The sequence below is a fragment of the Sinohyriopsis cumingii genome, chromosome 5 (genome assembly GCF_028554795.1).
Source record: "Sinohyriopsis cumingii isolate HCF-2022 chromosome 5, ASM2855479v2, whole genome shotgun sequence".
Taxonomy (NCBI): Eukaryota; Metazoa; Mollusca; class Bivalvia; order Unionida; family Unionidae; genus Sinohyriopsis; species Sinohyriopsis cumingii.
In genome coordinates, this window is record NC_142965.1 from 16,282,372 (window position 1) to 16,303,969 (window position 21,598).

The 21,598-nt window shown below is 34.2% G+C and overlaps 1 protein-coding gene across 1 annotated transcript; it reads left to right on the forward strand.

Annotated features, from left to right (window-relative positions):
• Positions 1–1,023: 1,023 nt before the first annotated feature.
• On the forward strand, positions 1,024–21,059 carry LOC149798703 (uncharacterized). Its single transcript, XM_089957564.1, has 6 exons — positions 1,024–1,464; positions 12,736–12,784; positions 14,494–14,550; positions 15,637–15,811; positions 16,471–16,578; positions 20,466–21,059. Exons 1-6 carry the CDS (start codon positions 1,177–1,179, stop codon positions 20,653–20,655), a joined length of 867 nt encoding a protein of 288 aa, XP_089813690.1. The 5' UTR covers positions 1,024–1,176; the 3' UTR covers positions 20,656–21,059.
• Positions 21,060–21,598: the final 539 nt, after the last annotated feature.

Consider the following 21,598-nt stretch of genomic DNA (forward strand, 5'->3'; position numbering starts at 1 on the left):
ATTAATTTAATTTTCTACGAACCATGGTTTCTGTATCTCCTCCTCAAAAGGAGAAATAAAGAATTTTATAGGGGAGATAATCCGTATTTGTTTCGTGTTTCGGGTATCGCTACGTATTAAAGGTAGACTTGAATGTATTCACTGTACAAACAAAATATTTTAAAGTTACTTAACATACACATTTACGTTCTGTACCAGCCACTTGTGAAGTGCGAACGTACTTCTGACTGCACATCAAACGTATGCTTTTTGTTGAAAACATTTTGCATAACAAAAAGAACCCGTTTCATGAAGCTAGCATTTGAAATGTAGTGTAGTACAGTTTGGAAGTTGTTACGCTCTGTCTTGGCAGCACATTATAGTTTTCACAGGATCTATATTTCACAGATGTCCTTGCTACCGGAACAAAGAATGGAACAAAACCGAACGTGAACGAGGTCATGATAGAAAAGTTATAACGTTACACCTTGTCGTCTTCATTATACTTGCAATTGCAACGAAGAATTATTATATTCATAACCTCGCTGAAGATAAAACAAAGTGACAGGTTGCAAATTTCTTTTTCACGGCATCAGTTTCTAATTTAAAACATATCTTGTTTTCATAAAAGCAGAAAATGGCAAAATACTAGACCATGGACGAAATCAATTTTGACAAATCCAGAATAAATGTGTATACAGTTTAAAAATGATAACCCGTATGACAATGATTGACGGCAATCGATATTGATTTCAGGATGAAAAAGCAATAACAAATAATCAAGTCCAATTTACCAGGCAATTGTACAAAATCGAACAGATATAGCTCAGTCTATACCTCTTTTGTTGTTCTGATTTATAACATGGGTAACTATTCAATCCTAATCGCAAATGGGATAAAATTAGATTGGCTCTTTATGGTTTGGCCGGGGACGTCTCTTCTTATTCCAGGAACTGTGAACAGCTGAAATGAGAAAACATTTGTTTATATACAAAGGCTTTCGAAAGCTCCGCCCCAGTCTGGTATGTTGTATCTCTCTTGTAATCAAACCAAAAAAATAAAATTAGGCCGCCGTATCCAGGTACTCAACACTGTGTTATGACACCCGTCACATAGTTGACTTGATTTCAAATGGAGTCCTAATATCCTTTAGAAAGTGGAAATCTGAGGGAATTTCCTGCGCAATGTCCTTATAAAATGGATTGCATATTAGCTCCTGAGAAATCACAAACGAAAACCGTTCTGGTAAGACATGGCGGGAACGAGAGGTGTTGCTTGGGTAGAATAAGCAGCCATTTGGGGCAACTCGGTGGAGTGTTTGTGTTGCTGCTGCTGATATTTGTGCCGAATCTATATCTTATCCTAAGAACAGAAAAACTGCAGTCCGAGCTGTCCGTGCAGAAGGAAATTATTGATGCGCTAGTCCAAAAATTCCAACAGACCGGAAATTCATTGGCACAGTCGGAAAGCATACATACTCATAAGGTACGGGTAGACATAAATGTTTTCATGTCAGACTATTGAATCATGCCTGAAAATTGCACCATGATGCCTGCTTAGTAAAATGACTTGGTTCGGGCACATCGAAACACGCGCATTAAGTAATGTCGTTTTTACAGAGAATAATGTTGTATTGTATCTATGTATAAACGTGGAAGTGAAAGTGATGCATTATATGTAGTCAATAAACGACAATGTTTTCAGTTAAAAAGCTACCAAACAGAAACAGAAAGTTTCAGTTAAATACATTCATGTTAACTTTCTCAGCCCGTTTTTGTTTTTTGTTTTTATTTACTATTTATTAAACTTGACAAGTGAACTACTGCTCTTTAGCAACGTTTTTAAACTTTATCAATATCTATCCAAGTGTGTCTACTTCTTTCGCTGTCTGAAAGAATCAACAAAGATAAAGAGAATTTCTTCTTTTTGCATTTGTTACAAACTTTGTGAACGACATGAAATGAAAACGACACAAACTTTCGAATGCTGCCGATAGCAATAACGGCGAAAGAGTTTACTGCGGGAGAACTGGCTGGACATTATATATGTTTTATTCATATCAATGAGGGCGACAGTGTTTACTGCGGGATAAGTGGTTGGACATTACACATGTTTTATTCATATCAATAAGAGCGACAGTGTTTACTGCGGGATAACTGGTTGATTTATTCATATCAATAAGAGCGACAGTGTTTACTGCGCGATAACTGGTTGATTTATTCATATCACTAAGAGCGACAGTGTTTACTGCGGGATAACTGGTTGATTTATTCATATCAGTAAGAGCGACAGTGTTTACTGCGGGATAACTGGTTGATTTATTCATATCAATAAGAGCGACAGTGTTTACTGCGGGATAACTGGTTGATTTATTCATATCAATAAGGGCAACAGTGTTTACTGCGGGATAACTGGTTGGACATTATGTATGTTTAATTCATATCAATAAGGGCGACATTGTTTTCTGCTGATAACTGGTTGATTTATTCATATCAATAAGGGCAACAGTGTTTACTGCTATGTTTTATTCATGTCAGTAAGGGCGACAGTGTTTACTGCAGGATAACTGGTTGGACATTATGTATGTTTCATTCATATCAATTTTGTGTTGTCTGTTTTGCATAATCTGTTGAGAAAGATACCTATCTTTTAAGGACCATCCACACTGTGGTTTAGTGTACAAGGACGATTGACTGCATAAAGTTCCCTGAAAATCGTCATATTAAATCCGAAAACCAACATAAATAACCCAGTGTCATCGATATCCAGATTTGTACCAGGACACTCGATTAACAATTAAAGTAGTGTATATTGTGGTGATGTTAAAATATTCCTACACCAGATATACAATTGTTACCGATAGATTTTTAAATATAGATGTGTAACCATAACCAGTCTGCAAAACACACTCATTCTTATGTATAATCATAACCAGACTGTATAACATACACACTATTACGTGTAATCAGAACCAGTCTTTTGAAACGTACACACTCTTACGTGTAATCATAACAAGTCTTTGAAACATACACACTCTTATGTGATCATAACCAGTCTGTGAAGCATACACTGCTCTTATGTGTAACCATAACAAGTCTGTGAAGCATACACACTCATTTGTGTAATCATAACCAGTCTGTGAAGCTTATACACTATTATGTGTTATCATAAACGGTCTTTGAAAGATACACACTCTTATGTGTAATTATAACCCGTCTGTGAAACATACACAATAATATTTGTAAATATAACCAGTCTGTAAAACATATACAATATTATGCGTAATCGTAAAGAGTCTTTGAAACATACACAGTCTTATGTGTAATCATGACCACTCTGTGAAACATAAACACTTTCATGTGTAATCATAACCAGTCGGTGAAGCATACACACTATTATGTGTAATCATAACCAGTCTGTGGAGCATAAACACTATTATATGTAATCATAACCAGTCTGTGAAGTATAAGCACTTTTATCCATGTAGGATATCTTAATTGCAAACTCAAGGATTTTGATATTTAAAACATTGACTTAAACTTTAAGAAATTAAAAAAAAAGTAATTGCAAACCCTTGTTAAACACCAATAACCTTTGCAAATTCTGGCCTTGCCTTTCTTATTGCAAAGAAAAGAAAACAAGAATATATTATATTATATTATATTATATTATATTATATTTCCTGTAGCTTTCTTATAGTACAAAACTGTAATTAATTCGAGTTATTAAGGAAAACTCGCTTTTGAAATCATCCTTATGATGATTTCAAAAGCGAGTTTTCCTTAATAACTCGAATTAATTACAGTTTTGTACTATAAAATTTACATTAATTGTATATGTAGTGTAGAACATTAATTCCATCACCTTATTTGAATGACATTGGGAATCACTTCGGTAGTGTCCACAAAATACAATTACATTTGGTTACGATGCATAATCCAAATCCTCCATCACTGATGGTATAACTACTCTGTTATTGTTTGTCCTCATGTAACTGCTGTCGTCATGTAGCTATTGTCATCATGAAGCTCTTGTCGTCATATAGCTGAATTCATGATGCAGCTGTTGTCATCATGTAGATGTTGTCTTGTAGCTATTGTCGTGATGTAGCTACTGTCGTTATGTAGCTATTGTTGTTATGTAGCTGTTGTCATGCAGCTATTGTCGTCATATAGCTGAATTCATCATGTAGCTGTTGTCATGTAGCTATTGTCGTGATGTAGCTTTAGTCATGTAGCTATTGTCGTCATGTAGCTGTTGTCGTCATGTGCTATTGTCGTCATGTAGCTGTTGTCATGTAGTTATTGCCTTCGTGTATATGTTATTATTTTAGTCTTAGATGAATAACTGTGTAGGCATATTATATTGAGTGAAAAAATAAGGTCAGTAAATGCATCCCACTGTTTAGAATCTAATCTGAATATAACAGTATAATTTGCAATTCATATTTATAATGTAAGAGCATAATATTTGTCATTCAGGCTGTCAATAACAAGTCGCAAAAACGTGTTAAGATTCTTTAAGTTTGCTGATAATAGAAATATACCATAAACCTTAGAGACATTTTCCTGTGCATGTTTGAATGCTCCATCTGCCGTTATTTCCATCTAATTTGTAAAATTTGGATATTGGGCATAAAATGAACAGTTAAATGTATCAAAATGTCATATAGAGATATTAATTTTGGCTTTTTTTCCCCACGGTATGGTAGAATTAATATTACCGTTTTATATGAAAAAGTATTGAGTCCAAAATAGTGTCCTATAGCCGCAGCTAAGACTGGGTCTGCTAGTCGTGAAACCAAGAGTATCGAATATGAACTCAGACTAAGAGTTTAAAAAGTATACGATACTTAGAAACTGTAGTGTTGCTTTAATTTAAAATGTTAATAGATGCATGAAGAAGATAATCTAGAAATTATCGTGATTCCGTCGTCACTATATATATATATATATATATATATATATATATATATATATATATATATATATATATATATATATATATATATATATATATATATCTATGTGTGTGTGTGTGTGTGTGTGTGTGAATTTATAGAAAACCCGAGTTCAGTTACTATGCTCAGTTTCAAGATTACGTAATCAGGACTTTATTAAAGCGAGACATAGTATTGTAATAAAGACAGGAAATATGCTATTTGTATTTCCGTTTCCGTTTATACCTTTCTTAGTCTTTAGTGATTTTGTGTTAATTTTGTCGAGTTGTTGTTGGGAAGATAATTTTTTTTTCCCTTCCAATCGAGTCGTTCCCGTTTTCTATGAGCTGACGTCATAATGTACAGTATTCACGAGACATTATGGTGACATCCAATATTTTTCTAAAATGGATTGTCTCTCATGTATTAAAATAAGGAATTCTCGGGATATTTTAATGCATAAGTGTTTCGTAATATGAGAAAGGAATACTTTTTATATTAGGTGTTTTGTGTCGTGTTTTTGTTCCTGTCGTCAAGTACCAGTCTTTGACTTTCAACGACCTGCTGATGGATCACTCAAATATGAAGCAAGGAAACCCTTGCAAGTTAGAGTTTCGTGATGTGTGGTCATTAGGCGATTAGAGACAAAATATATTTGCAGTATTTGAACATTAAGAAACTTTCAGATTTCAATGATTGATATCTTAAATTCGTTGGAAATATTGCAAACATGGACATCAAGCCAGATTCATGCATAAGTTCTTTAATTCGCTCGGTAGTGAGACCTTGCGTGTTACAGTGTTGAAAGTACCTTATATGGTATCGGTGTATGCCATACTAGCTAACATATTTTTAAGCATTGTATTATATACAGTCTGGGAGCTGGATTGCTTGGTTATAGTTTGCATATAATAAACACAAATGAGTCTGATTTTGGTTGGTTGGTTATATTTTGCACATAACAAAGAAATATGAGTCTAATTTCGGTTGGTTGGTCATATTTTGCACTTAATTGAAAAAAATTAGTCTAATTTTGGTTAATACGGTAATGTTTATTATAATGGTGAAATAAAAACAATCGATCAAATAGTGAATATATTTTATCCTTTTTCCTTTTTACTTTATTTTTGTTAAATGGTGTCAATGAAAATGTACAAACCAAAATAAAAATGTACAAAAACGAAATGAAAGTGTACAAACCAAATGAAAATGTACAAACCAAATGAAAATGAAAATGTACAAACCAAATGAAAATGTACAAACCAATGAAAATGTACAAACCAAATGCAAATGAAAATGTACAAACCAAATGCAAATGTACAAACCAAATGAAAATGTACAAGCGAAATGAAAATGTGCAGAAAGAAATCTCAGAAACCGAATGATTTACACTGAAATAAAGAGCAAGGCAAACAATGAAAATATTGACAGTGGCATAGCAAGCACCCCAGCCATCCCGCACATTAGGCTAAAAATTATAATCAAACTACTTTTTCATTGGGAGGGTGTCTCAGAATTAAGTTTTGCCGATTAGAGGGGGCAAGAATCTTGCTTCGCTACTGAATAAAGACAACGTTTTTGAAACCGGTTAGGTCAAGGCAAGCTCAAATTACTGATAAATAATAATAATAATAATTATATATATATATATATATATATATATATATATATATATATATATATAATAATAATAATAATAATAATAATAATAATAATTAGATAATAGTGGTGGTGGATCATTTGCTGATGATAACTCTGACCTGTGCGGCAAAATTGCTGCTGAAATTGAGTATGTTTTGAACATTGGACGTGAAACTATAATGAGCTGGTCTTGTAAATGTAATCCCAACATAAGCTATGTGACAATCTTGACTATTCTAGTGTTAGTGTCCTTTCCATATGTAGTCTTTGTCAACGAAATACTTAGCTTTACACGGTTTCATATGCATCTGAGTATCAGCTTTAGTAATGCTTTAGAAAGTATCATCACGCATGTACGATCTATGTAACTCTGTATCCAAAATGATCGGATTACTTTGGTATTAAAATTGAAATTAGCCTGGAAGTTTTTAGAATAAAATATACTTGTCATTCCTATGAGTGTATGCAGATATTCTGGGACGTAGTGTTTCTAGGGGTATGCAGATATTCTGGGACGGGGTGTTTCTAGGGGTATGCAGATATTCTGGGACGTAGTGTTTCTAAGGATATGCAGATATTATGGGACGGGGTGTTTCTAAGGGTATGCATATATTCTGGGACAGGGTGTTTCTAGGGGTATGCATATATTCTGGAACGGGGTGTTTCTAGGGTTATGTAGATATTCTGGGACAGGTTTATCCTAAAAGACTCTAATGAATGTAGAAAAATCGAGATACAGGCTACAAGACTTGCCAAAAGTACCAGAATAGAAAACCTGTATAGGAAAAAGGATAGATCATAATTATGCTAAAGACGAAAATTCCATAACTTACATTCCTTTTATAAATTAAAGATTTTTCTTATGCATAGTTGATCTTCAAGATTTATTGCAACCCTCACTACCTAACAAAGTATTAACTATCTTTCATATATAGAATCGATCCCTTATAATACTTATTCACATGTTATTATCTGTAAGACGCATTTCTATGTATTTGACTCATGTTCTCTCTCTCTCTCTTTCTCTTGGTGCGAAGCTACCTATACGCAGATACGCAGCTGCGTACTAAAACCTTGACCCCCAAAAATGCATTTCAACTTAGTTATTTCAATGGTTGGTTAGTATTACAATCAACCTTGATATGAGAAAAATCATTCCATGATATCATGACCAGTGTTTACATTAAATATACGCAATCACTTGTTCGCTATGGGACGACGGGATTGCCTTCATCGTTATAATTGCGTATGACGAAAACTGGTCTAGCCGCGCCTGCACTGTCTCTGTCTCTCTATCTGACTCTCTGTCTGTCTGTCTGTCTGTCTGTCTCTCGTATTATGTTAAACGCTTTTTTATGTAGCCCAATTCGAATTGTGTTAAGCCCTCTTTAATGTTGCCCAACTCGAATTGTGTTAAGTGCTTTTTTATGTTGCTCAATTCGAATTGTTTCTTTATTATGGCCCCAACCCAAAATATGTTTAAACTTTTTGCAGCAGCAGCAGATGTAGTGGCGGTGGTAGTTGTTGTACTAGTTTCATGGCCATATTTTAATGCAATTGACATTCGGAGTCATCTGGTGATTTTTTATATATAAAAAAGTGTCTACTCAATACCCAGGTAAAGCTGTGTAGTTTGACCTGTTTTTACACATATACGAAAGGGCCACGAGGTCGAATACTGGGTAACGGATAGAATGTGCCTACTGATTAACACTGAAGAAGGTCAGTCTCGTACTAATGCGCTGCCGTGTAAATACATACTTCAGACATATTGAATACTGGATAGGGACAAATTTAATGTTGTCACACAGATTACCGATACTCGAGATCATATGAAATACTACTACTACTACTACTGATAATAATGTTTAATTAGTAGTATAGTCCACCGGTTCCAACAATTACATGTAACTGAACATGCGGCACATCATTTCATCTTTGACTTGTACATGCTAGAATATTAACGTTTCCATTTTTAGTATGGAATTATTAAATTCATGAATCTTCATCTATGTTATTGCTCAAAACAGGATCTTAATGAGGCGTCAGTGCATACAGCTGTCATGTTTAATGCATACTTAACCATTTATTATGACAGATCGTCTTATTATTTTCACTATCTTTTTAAAGATTTACATAAAACTCAATTTGACATTAGCGTGCTGTTCTTATACACGTTTATATATGAGTAGAAGTTTTGGAATTGTGGATTTATATAAAAATTCCAATGTATATGCTTTCTGACTAGTCAAGCATACATAAATAAAGTGTCACTCATTTTTTATTTACTTTACATATCAGACATATTCTATCTTCATAGCAAATATATTCATACCCAGCTGTATTTACTTTAATTAGTAGATTTCCGGCTCTTAGCCAGTCAGTTAAGTTACCTAATTACGTCTCACGTAAACCATCTACATAATGTTTCCGTATTACCTTTTAAGTTAAATATCCATTCCAATGATTTCACTAGTCCTTCATGATATATTAATGTCGCTATGTAAACATTTATATAAACAACAGTTCGTTGGTGAAACCTTTCATAACTAAACATTGATATATCCCAATTTAACAATATCTGATTTTACGTTCTTTGCACAACAATAACAATGTTGTTTTCGATCCATTTCATTTGAGCATTATAATATTTCTTGGCATATTTAAAATTTCAACTTTCATGATTCAAGTATACGCAACATTTTTAACGATCGTTCTTCCTATTTCATGATAAAAGGAAATACGTGGTGAGATTTTTGACAGACGCAGTATAAATTTACAAAAATTAATGTGATCATTTTTCATTTCTGGAACTTCACTGAAACCCCAAATTTCAGATCCATATTTCAAAATGGCAGAACTTTTGTATCAAAGACTTGTGTGCGCATCGCGTTTGCTTCTTGATAGGGCAGTGTGTTATCGGACCAATCATTTGTTGAGGAGAATATGCACCAAATATTTGTTGTATCTTGCGATTTTGTTGCACCACAGTATAATTTCTCTTTACAAAGTATGTATCCTTCACTACGGAATACAGCAATTCGTAATTTTCCAATAATAACCGAGTCTCCAATGAAAGCAACACCCTCTCAATATATTCTCTCAATATATTTTACACTTTCTAGAGTCTGCAAATAATAATAATAATAATAATAATAATAAATAATAATAATAATAACAACAACACTACTACTACTACTACTAATACTAATAATAATTTTACGTGAAGCAGTTCAATTTTTACTATATCTCTTTCGATAATAGGCAAAATATATACCAGAAAAGTTTACCTAATTAAGTAAGTTGTTCATATTTACGATTAAAGTAAACACACACACACACACACACACACACACACACACACACACACATATATATATATATATATATATATATATATATATATATATATATATATATATATATATATATATATATATATATATATATATATATATATATATATATATATATATATATATATATATGGCTGGAATAAATTAGAAACCACAGTGATACAAGTAACCAAATTATGTTGATATATTGCGATGGCCCTATTCTGTAAAGGTAAATGCAGCATGCGCAATTAAATACGTTGAAAGGTGCAAAAATATAATGTGCAATTTACGACCTTTATTACATTTCCAGTCAGTTCCTTAATTCTGTGTTTTAGTAAACAACATAATAAGTATTTTCTTGTAAGTAAAATATATTGCTTAACTTCCTTTGGATAATTATAAAATCAGTATACAAAGATTCAATATCATAAAATAAAAATCTCATAAAATAAACCAGAAACTACAGTTGTCATACTTAAAACACAGTGCAACATTCCCAAAAATGAAAGAAAATGAGAACAAGAGGGAAAAGGAATGAACATTTCGAATAAAAATTCGTTAAATAGCGGAAAATTTCAAGAATAGTTTAAAAAAGTAAATAGGGCCGCTGACAAAATTTGTTCAGCAGAACTTCCCAAAAAGTCCCATCTTAAAAACCGAGACTTAGACCCTCTGTCAGATTACAAACAAAAGTTTCTCTCCGAATAAAAAGAAAAACATCTGCAAATGTAACTGGAAAGACTTAGGTTAGAGATGGGGGGGGGGGGGGCATGCAGTCGATATCAGACAAGAAGATCGAAATTAGATATTCAAATTAATCTGCAATTTCACGCCCCCCACTCCTCCTCCTTAAAACTGACAGGTCTGCTATGTATGAATAAACTAAATTACCTTAATAGGTGACTAATTTGCTTCCCTCATGGCACTGTAAACAGAATCTTAGTACTGTTAGTTTAAACTTAAATTCAAATATTCTGTAATGATGTTTGTGTGTACCTTTCTGTTCGATTCCTCTAAGCTCATTTTTGTTTTGAATTCGTGTTTTTTTTTTTTTTTTTTTTCTTATAACTTTTATTACATTTTCACTGAATCGTCTTTCATTTTGATAACTTCTTTCAGCTTCGGTGATTAGGTATGTATTATGTCGCAGTGCAGTGCTCCCCCCCCCCCCCGCACGGTTAGAGCGTCCGCCTCGGATGCGGGAGGTCGTGGGTTCGATCACCGGCCGAGTCATACCAAAGACTTACAAAAATGGTACTAACAGCTGCCTCGCTTGACGCTCAGCATTAAGAGGTTGTGTTAGGACTGGTCGGCCTGGTGTCAGGATAATGTGAATGGGTGGGACATCATGCTACATGTCTGCGGCATGATGTCCCAGAGCTAGACATCACTTTAAACTGCCAGAGTGCAGACATCGTAACGATATGACTGACAAATTGTTAAAAGCTAAGTTAAAAAGTCCAAATCACCCCCACCCCCTGCGCACTATGTCCTGTTTATCTCGCCTAGTAAATCGCTGGTACGTTAAGGACACAGGAGATATATGACAGTGACCTTTAAATTTTAAACATAAAGCTATTGGGTTGATCTTAGTTTAATATGCCTGAAAATGTATTGAATTTGGCCTACAGTAAATAAACATAAAGCTTGCATTTTGTCACGTGCTCCATGCTAACGCATTTTCCTGACCTTCCCGATTAAAGAAACAAAAAATAACAATAGAGCAAGTCCCCCAACCCAACACAACCCTCTTCCCCGCACCATTTGTCCTTTACCCAGAACACGAATCCCATTGCTTCAGTCTTTCAAAATCTGCCGAAATGTTATTGACAAGATTATATATATCGTTACCTTTAACACTTCTTTATAAGCAAGAAATGCATTCAGAATTTGACTTTCACAACGTTGTGAAAATCAAATTAGTGTTAATAGTAGAAAATATACAATTTTGTCAATAACATTTTGACAGATTATGAAAAACTGAAAACTGTCTCGGTTTAGTAGTAAATGGAAAAGGCATACCAGTCTTGTCAAGTGCTTCAAAGCGTTGCAAATGTCAGCAATAGTATCAAGGTATGAATGTGAATAGTTTGTATGCAATAAATAAATGTATACTTTTGGCATGGTGCCACGATCAAGGCTGCAGGAGTTACCTCCCTATGATGGACTTAATAATCAGCGTGATAGTTGAACAATAATCGTTTATTATAAAAACAGACTTATCAGTGCTTCTGTTTGACTTAGTATGGTTTTACTGATTTAGGTAACTTTACCTAAATTAGGATTTTATAAACTCTGTTTTTCTCAGCACGTTTCTTAGCTTTCTTTTTAGTTAATTTTGGGCAATTTATTAAGAAATATTTAGAAACTGGCTAAAAATAATATGATGTTCTCCTAGTGAAATATCTTTACTTTTTTATGGAAAAGAAGATTTTTCGAAATGAATACGTCTACATAATAATGATAATAATAATAATAATAATAATAATAATAATAATAATAATAATAAAGATGATGATGACGACGACGACGACGACGATGATGATAATAATAATAATAATAATAATCTTAGTCCATAAAATTCCATTAATACTTAATCCATGTAATTCATTTAAAACTTAGTCCATGTAATTAATTTAAAACTTAGTCCATGCAATTAATTTAATGCTTAGTCCATGCAATTAATTTAATGCTTAGTCCATGCAATTAATTTAAAACTTAGTCCATGCAATTAATTTAATGCTTAGTCCATGCATTTCAATTAATATTTAGTCGATGGAATTCAATTAATACTTAGTCAACGGAATTAAATTATTTACTTTTATCCTTTATTTGCAGAATCATCCCAAAAATCGCAATTCTACATCATGGCGATCCAAGCGGTCAGGTATGTGCAGTCAGATGTATTTTTACGCATTTTTAAATCAAATTACGTTCACGTTATCGATATCAATTTTTCAGCACGGATTATATGGTCGATTTTGGACACTGATTGTACTTATTAGAGTTCATTATTCAAATAGAAAATATTTTTTTTTTTGTGGAATGAGACAGAAAAGAACTGTTGTTATTAACGCTAATCTCATTTGATTGTTAATTGAGAATATCTTTATCAATCTGAAGAAGAAAAAAACTTGTGATACAGTTCTTGATATTAAATAGTTATTTCTGGCTCACGTTGGAAACATACCAATTTGTTTATCCCCTAGCTGCTAGGGTAGCCCGATGTTCTATTGGCCAATGCCCCTTCACGAACTCAGTAGAACATTGCAACGTCTACACCTGGTTGTGTACACTTAGTTCTTTACGTAGCTAAGAAAATAAATGTTTTATTACGTAAGTTTATTGGTGAACCTCTCTCTTTTGGGTATGTTTAGTGAGAACAGGAATACTCTCTAGTCTTTTCGCTAATGATCCGAAGAAGAAAAAAACGTACACCATAGACACGCGGCAATAGCCACCGTTCTTTATATATTTATTTCGTTATCTGTGTTGAGAGATTTTGTTGTGCTGTATCACTCCATCGAAGTATATCCAGGGATGTCATTTCAACTTTTTTCGGGGGTTGGGGAGGGCAAAACTTGATGGGGGTGGGGTGGGGGGTGGGGCAAAACTTGATTCATGTAAATATCAACGCGCTGGCTCAGGCTGAATAACAGATTAGAAAAATAGTAATAGCAGGGACGTCATTTCAATTGTTTTGGGGGTGGGGCAAAACTTGAGGGGCTTGTTAATTTTTATATATAGGCTACAGCAATTTTACAGCACATGCAAATTGGGGGGGGGGGAGTAAAAGCCCCTCCCCCAGTGACTTCCCTGAGTATATCCAAAATGGAATTTTATCGAAAATGCACAATGAGTTCTGAGTGGGTTGGTAACAACTGTCAAATGGTTAAATTGATACGCATGTGCGGATTACGTCACCAGGCAATAAAACACAAATCGATATTTTAATATGTAACGCAAATGGTACCTTTTTTACTACCGTGAAAACAAAACGAATACAATACAATATAATTAAACACAGTTTAGTTAATTGACTGTAAGTATTATTGGAACATCGGTTAAACATATTTTGTCTGAAAATTTCGATCATCAAAGCAGATCACATTTGGCGAATGCGCGCGAGAATATGAAGAAATAACTGTGACAGAATAATGCATAATTTTATAATTTGTGGGTGAAACTCTTTCACATTGTTTCGGATCATGCTAGTGTTATATTTTCCCCCAAGGAAAGGAAGCCGGAGCTGGTGGATTATGAAGTGGAGTGGCTTAAAGTTCATTATCAACATAAAACCACGACCTGGAAATAAAAGAAATTGAAGTGTATTTATCTACATATCTTTTGCCGGTCACTTCTCAAGAAATCCATTTATGCTCTCATTCGTCTATCTATCTAACAGAAACACACACACACACACACACACACACACACACAACACTGAAGAAACAACGTTTCCATGTATTTCTTGTAAAGATGTGTGCACATGATACTAAGTCCGAATAGATTATGTAACGCAGCACATTTACGAAGTCTGGATAATATGATTAAAATAAATCTTTGTTTGAACTAAAATAATTTTTTCTCTAAAAGGATGCGGAACTGCCTCATTTGTTCAACTCTTTGGAAGTGGAACGTCCTACAACGAAGGTAAGCACACGTAGTCCGAATGACGAAGTCAACTAAATTACCGAGTGTATATCCTCATAACTGTCTGACCAACACCAAAATCCATTCCATATGCTTGCTTCTTTCAGTTGTAAATACAGTAAAATGCTGATAACGCCATTTAGTTCAATATTTAAAATCACTAAAATGATTTCATCTAACCTTGAGTACAATCATCTGTCGCACGGAACTTCGAAGTTTTTGAAGGTCTACCGAAGACGTTAAATGCATAAGTATGCCATTTAAGATATGAACAAGAGATCTGTTTATGAAACACAGTATCTCACCAACGTGTCTGCAATCTGATTAAATTCAGATTTCCAATGTCCTACGTGAAGATCTGACAGCGATATTTTGGGGCTATGTTCTGGAGACCTATGTTACTAAGATAATCGCTAATTTCATTAGCCAATCAGATGAAGTCTTACACCTTTGTGCTTGGGAGACTGAATAGTATGGCTGAAGAGCATTAATGTGTGTCGAAAAATTTGATTCATTTTCAAATGTCTGAAAGCTGCATTTCCATTGGCTAATTCAAAGGTCACAAGAACATGACCCTAAGCGATCTCTTGTCAGATCGTCACGTACGACAGTGGATATATGATTTTAATCAGATTGCTCCGCTTGAGAACTGGCCAAAACGCAAAACCTTACCAAGATGTGACGGACGGATGGACGGACGGATAAGTGTAACACAATATGCATGTACTACAATACAATTTTAGAAAAGAAAGTTTATTTTTTTCTCTTAAATATTGGACTAATTTCTTTTGCTGTACAACATGGAGTCATAAACATAATACCTGATTATTAGGCATATACTTTGCTATACTTTTTAGCTTATTTACATGATTGATTTACCTGGAATAAAAATAAACCGAACAAGAAATATAGCAAAGTAAATGCTATAAATAAACTTAGGATACTGGAGTTTGCAAATATTGCTGCTTAAAGTTAAAACGGTATTATCCATAAAAATATGTATATGTTATAATTTATACTCGCGCGCGCACGTGTGTGTGTGTGTGTGTGCAATTCTGATTTTCAAAATAATTGTCTGAACTTCAGAGAGGAAATTTAAATGGAAAAGAACAAGAAATGACAGAACATTCTCCAACCAGAACCCGATAGGACTAGAGTTTGTTGAGGATAGAGGGTCCATACTTGCCATCCGGGTTACAGAGAGTGGTTTCTACATAGTGTATTCAAAGGTTCATGCTAAGGGAAGGAGGAACAATGACAAGTAAATATAGTTTTAAACCAATCACAAAAACAATGGCAACAAATCCTCCTTTCCTTTTTTACTGTTCGTTGCTCAACTTCTATTGTAATGCATTGTTTCGAAATTTGTTAACAGGAAGGCACGATACTATCTCTCTCTCTTCTCTCTCTCTCTTTTTTTTTCTCTCTCTCTCTCTCTCTCTCATACAGATATGCGATCGATGACTGAATGGAGCGTCTGACAGCATTAGTCGATTTACACTTGGTAGTACACTCCTCCGTGTTACGCCAGTTAAAATTAGAGCACCCCTTAGCCATGGGTGATAATAATTTAGAATATGCCGTCATATGATAAATTCCCTTCTAAGGAATCGTTTCGCGTTTTTGTCGAAGTCAAAATCAGAAGCGGTATACGCAAAAGAGAGATTTCATCAAATGGAAAGTTAATTATAGTTATTTTAAGCAATTAATAGCGAAGAAAACTGACATTGAAATCTTCTGTGGTATGCAGCCGTGAAGAACATAGCGTTTGTGTGGAAGAGAGAGAGAGAGAGAGAGAGAGAGAGAGAGAGATTTTTTTCTGACACTGACACTCTTTCGCCATAAATATTATTTAGATCATTATATGTTTTTGCTGAAATCGTTCTGTTAGGGCCCTGATGTCGATTTATTAATTTTCAGCATACAAAACGTCGGTGTGGGATACCTTGTTAAGGTCGACCGTCAGATGCCAGACAGAACTATTACTACCTTTACATTATCTATGTCTTTTATTACCCAGGATGGGAGGTAAGGTCTCACACCAATCATGCTGTCTACAGCAAGATCCCATGTCAATCACTCTATCTATAATTAAATAAATAACACGGTATCAATGCAGCTTGCAAATATCAAGACGTTGAAAAGGCAAAAACTAAGTGTAATTCGTTATGATTTAACATTTACAGTAAATTCTTCCATTATGTGTTTAACATGTCCAGCCAATTCTTCTATTATGTGTTTAACATGTCCAGTTAGATCTTTCATTGTCTTGAACATGCCCAGTCAATTCTTCCATTGTATGTTTAACATGTCCAGTTAGAACTTGCATATGACTGGTTAAGCTTTCAACTTCTATAGTAGCTATATTTAGAACTGACTTTGAAGAGATTGATTCAATTAAGAGTTCTGCACTTGTTTTCCGATTTTAATATCACTTGTCGGTATATTTGTATCGAACGATTCACAAAGTAATTTTAATATCACTTGTCGGTATATTTGTATCGAACGATTCACAAAGTAATTTTAATATCACTTGTCGGTATATTTGTATCGAACGATTCACAAAGTAATTTTAATATCACTTGTCGGTATATTTGTATCGAACGATTCACAAAGTAATTTTAATATCACTTGTCGGTATATTTGTATCGAACGATTCACAAAGTAATTTTAATATCACTTGTCGGTATATTTGTATCGAACGATTCACAAAGTAATTTTAATATCACTTGTCGGTATATTTGTATCGAACGATTCACAAAGTAATTTTAATATCACTTGTCGGTATATTTGTATCGAACGATTCACAAAGTAATTTTAATATCACTTGTCGGTATATTTGTATCGAACGATTCACAAAGTAATTTTAATATCACTTGTCGGTATATTTGTATCGAACGATTCACAAAGTAATTTTAATATCACTTGTCGGTATATTTGTATCGAACGATTCACAAAGTAATTTTAATATCACTTGTCGGTATATTTGTATCGAACGATTCACAAAGTAATTTTAATATCACTTGTCGGTATATTTGTATCGAACGATTCACAAAGTAATTTTAATATCACTTGTCGGTATATTTGTATCGAACGATTCACAAAGTAATTTTAATATCACTTGTCGGTATATTTGTATCGAACGATTCACAAAGTAATTTTAATATCACTTGTCGGTATATTTGTATCGAACGATTCACAAAGTAATTTTTTTTCTAAAACTAATATCGTTTGATCACAGCTGTAAGTAAGCTGATCTTGTTTTAGTCGGATTATAAGCAAAATCTGCACAAATTAGTACATTGATCCAGCAGTTTATTACCACGTGGGTGGCTCTATTTCGAAACAGATTTTGATCATACTTAGTATGTAAGCTTGTACTATGATCACTGTTTCAAAGGATTATTTTAATAATCTGGTATATGATTATCTGAGCCCATCTTGTATTTCTGAAAAGTGTTTGATCCAACTAGGTATGCATCTTTTTATCATCAAGATGCTGGAAACTCTGATGATATATGGAATTTGTAAAAGTTGTGATACTCTGGCTGATTACCTGACGTTATTACCTCCACTGAAGATATATTGTAGCAGGGATACTTTGATTATCAATCAACTCAGACAATGCTAAGTGACATCTACATGTATCGGTGTGGTAATCTACTCAGACAATTTTGAGTGACGTCTACACATATTAGTGTGCTAATCTACTCAGACAATGCCAACATATAAACATATCGTTATGATAAGCCTCTCAGACAATGCTAAGTGACATGCACACATATAAGTGTGCAATCTACTCAGACAGTGCTAACATCTACATATATCAGTGAGCTAATCTACTCAGACAATACTGAGTGGCATCCACACATATCAGTGTGGTAATCGACTCAGACAATACTGAGTGACATCTACACATATCAGTGTCCTAATTTACTTAGACAATAATGAGTTACATCTACCCAAATCAATGTTCTAATTTACTCAGACAAAAATGAGTTACAGCTTTACATATCAGTGTGCTAATCTATTCAGACAATACTGAGTGACATCCACACATATAAGTGTGCAATCTACTCAGACAATACTGAGTGACATCCACACATATCAGTGTGCTAATCTATTCAGACAATACTGAGTGACATCCACACATGTAAGTGTGCAATCTACTCAGACAATACTGAGTAACATCTACACATATCAGTGTGCTAATCCACTCATAAAATGCCAAGTGACATCTGCATAATCAGTGTGCTAATCTACTCAGACAATACTGAGTGACATCTACACATATCAGTGTCCTAATCTACACATATCAGTGTGCTAAGCCACTCATATAATACTAAGTGACATCTACACATATCAGTGTCCTAATCTACTGAGACAATACTAAGTGACATCTACACATATCAGTGTGCTAAGCCACTCATATAATACTAAGTGACATCTACACATATCAGTGTCCTAATCTACTGAGACAATACTAAGTGACATCTACACATATCAGTGTGCTAAGCAACTCATATAATGCTAAGTGACATCTACATATATCAGATTGCAATCTACTCAGACAATGCTATTATTTACACATGACAGCGTGCTTATCTACTTAGATAATGTAACATCTATAGATAACAGTGTGTTAACCTACTCAGACAATACTGACATCTACTTACATGAGTGTGCTAATCTAGCCAGACAATGATAACATCTACACATGTCAGTGTGCTAATCTACCCAGACAATACCGAACAACTTCTTCACATATCAGTGTGCTAATCTACTCAGAAAATACTGGGTGACAGCTACACATATCAGTATGCTAATCTACTCAGACAATGCTGAGTGATATCTACACATATGAGACATCTAATCTATGCAGACAATGCTGAGTGACATTTACATATGTCAGTGTGTTAATCCACTCAATGCTGAGTTACGTCTACACATAGCAGTATGCTAATACTCTAGCCAGACAATGCTATCATCTACACATATCACTGTGCTAATCTAGCCACACAATGCTATCATCTACACTTATCAGTGTGCTAATCTAGCCAGACAATGCTATCATCTACACATATCACTGTGCTAATCTACCCAGACAATGCTATCATCTACACTTATCAGTGTGCTAATCTAGCCACACAATGCTGTCATCTACACACATCAGTGTGCTAATCTAGCCACACAATGCTGTCATCTACACACATCAGTGTGCTAATCTAGCCAGACAATGCTATCATCTATACATATCAGTGTGCTAATCTAGCCAGACAATACTATCATCTATACATATCAGTGTGCTAATCTAGCCAGACAATGTTCTCATCTACACATATCAGTGTGCTAATCTACAGTTAGAAGAGTTTTATTTGGGAAAGGTACAGAAAGTCCACACAAACAAAGCATCGTACAATTCTGATATGGAACAAACTGCTGAAAATCATCAAATGATCAAGGTTATTTAGTGATCTACTGACCGCCTGTGAAGCATTTCTTTGTCATTTAGATGCCACCATTTACGAGTAGAGGTACCTTTTCAGACGAGGAAACAATTTTACGTAGATCTTCTATGTACTGACATATGATCTCTGACAATTATCCTAAGAAAAACCCCTGTATTAATCGTGATGGGCCAAGCTAATGCAGCGGTAATGGCTCGCCTTTGAACCTGTGCGATCTAAGGATTGATGCATGCATGGATCACGTGGTTTGTACTTATCCAAAGTTGGTAGTTTTTTCCTGTTCTCGAGTTTCCTCCACCACCAAGACCACCTCGGTCAAGCATCTGAAAAATAGTTATATCAGTTATATATATGAGTCGTTACAACCAGTAAAAATGCCATAACACTATTTAGCTTAACTGAGTCGGTCTGAACCATAAATAAAATCTCATTTTTTTATTATTGTAGGGGAAAACCTTACAACTCTCTCCCTGTCGTAAGTGGCCGCTTGACACCAGTGGACGAAGTGACCGACATAGGTGTGTATTACCTGGAGGAATCTGACGAGATCTACATCCAAGCTTCCGAAGATTCCAGTAATTTTGATTGGCTCTGTTCTGAGGACAAAGCAAATTTCGGAATTGTGCGGCTTTGTTGAACTTTTACTCGGCCATGCCTCACGTGATAGATTAACGACATTTTGTGTTCTGTTTGCTTATACGGGCCATGTGCTCACAAGGGCGATTTCATTTCATCGCATGTACAAACTGAGTGTTCATTTTAGTGAATATCACTTCATGAGCACAGAATGTATGGTGACCTTTGACTTTATGCAGCACAGCTCCCTTTAGTGGTCTGTACAGTACTTACATACTAACTAGACTTGTCATCCATTCATAAGGCCGTTTTCTTATACTTGTATTTTATCTTCAGCTGTGTGTCTTGTTACTTTTTAATTTCCTGTAAATAATTTACTAAAACTGGAGAAAGAAAATTTCCTCCATTTTGTAAAAGAACTTGTTAATTTTATCTGTATGCCAATGGTATTAAATGAATAATGTATATATTGTTGAACATTATGTGATGACCAGTGTTCTCCTTTATATGTTCTATTTAATATCTTTTCCCATAATTATGATGTTCGCAGGAAGGATATAGTGTACAAATAGAAACGAAGCGTACTCGAATCAATCATTCACAGGATGGACTACGTTTTGAATAGGGAGGCAGCTGGTAACGGAGAAATCAATTGATTTTAGGAAATTAGTTCGAAAAGAATACTAAATATTGTCTGTCTATGAGACGAACTTGATAAGTTGCTTCGATACTTATAATAAATAAATAAATAAATCAATAATAAATAAATAAATAAATAAATAAAATGTTTACATTTCGTTCGTTTATTAGGTAATTCATAAAAGGTTTCGTGCGTTATAATAAAAATGAAATCCCTGTCTTTCTCATCTGCACAACACCTTATCCCAGTCTTCGTACAATATGTTTGCAGACCAAGGGTGACTATTTTGTAAATTTACATTATAAAACGTAAATAAAAATGGAAAGCTAAAATTTTAAACCAAACAAGTTTTATAACAAATTTA

Excerpts from the sequence above, each read along its gene's own strand:
- LOC149798703 (XM_089957564.1), top strand. The coding sequence starts at position 1,177 with ATGGATTGCATATTAGCTCCTGAGAAATCACAAACGAAAACCGTTCTG. Across the intron at positions 1,465-12,735 it reads AAAGCATACATACTCATAAG|AATCATCCCAAAAATCGCAA; the intron begins GTACGGGTAGAC and ends CTTTATTTGCAG. Across the intron at positions 16,579-20,465 it reads TTTATTACCCAGGATGGGAG|GGGAAAACCTTACAACTCTC; the intron begins GTAAGGTCTCAC and ends TTATTATTGTAG.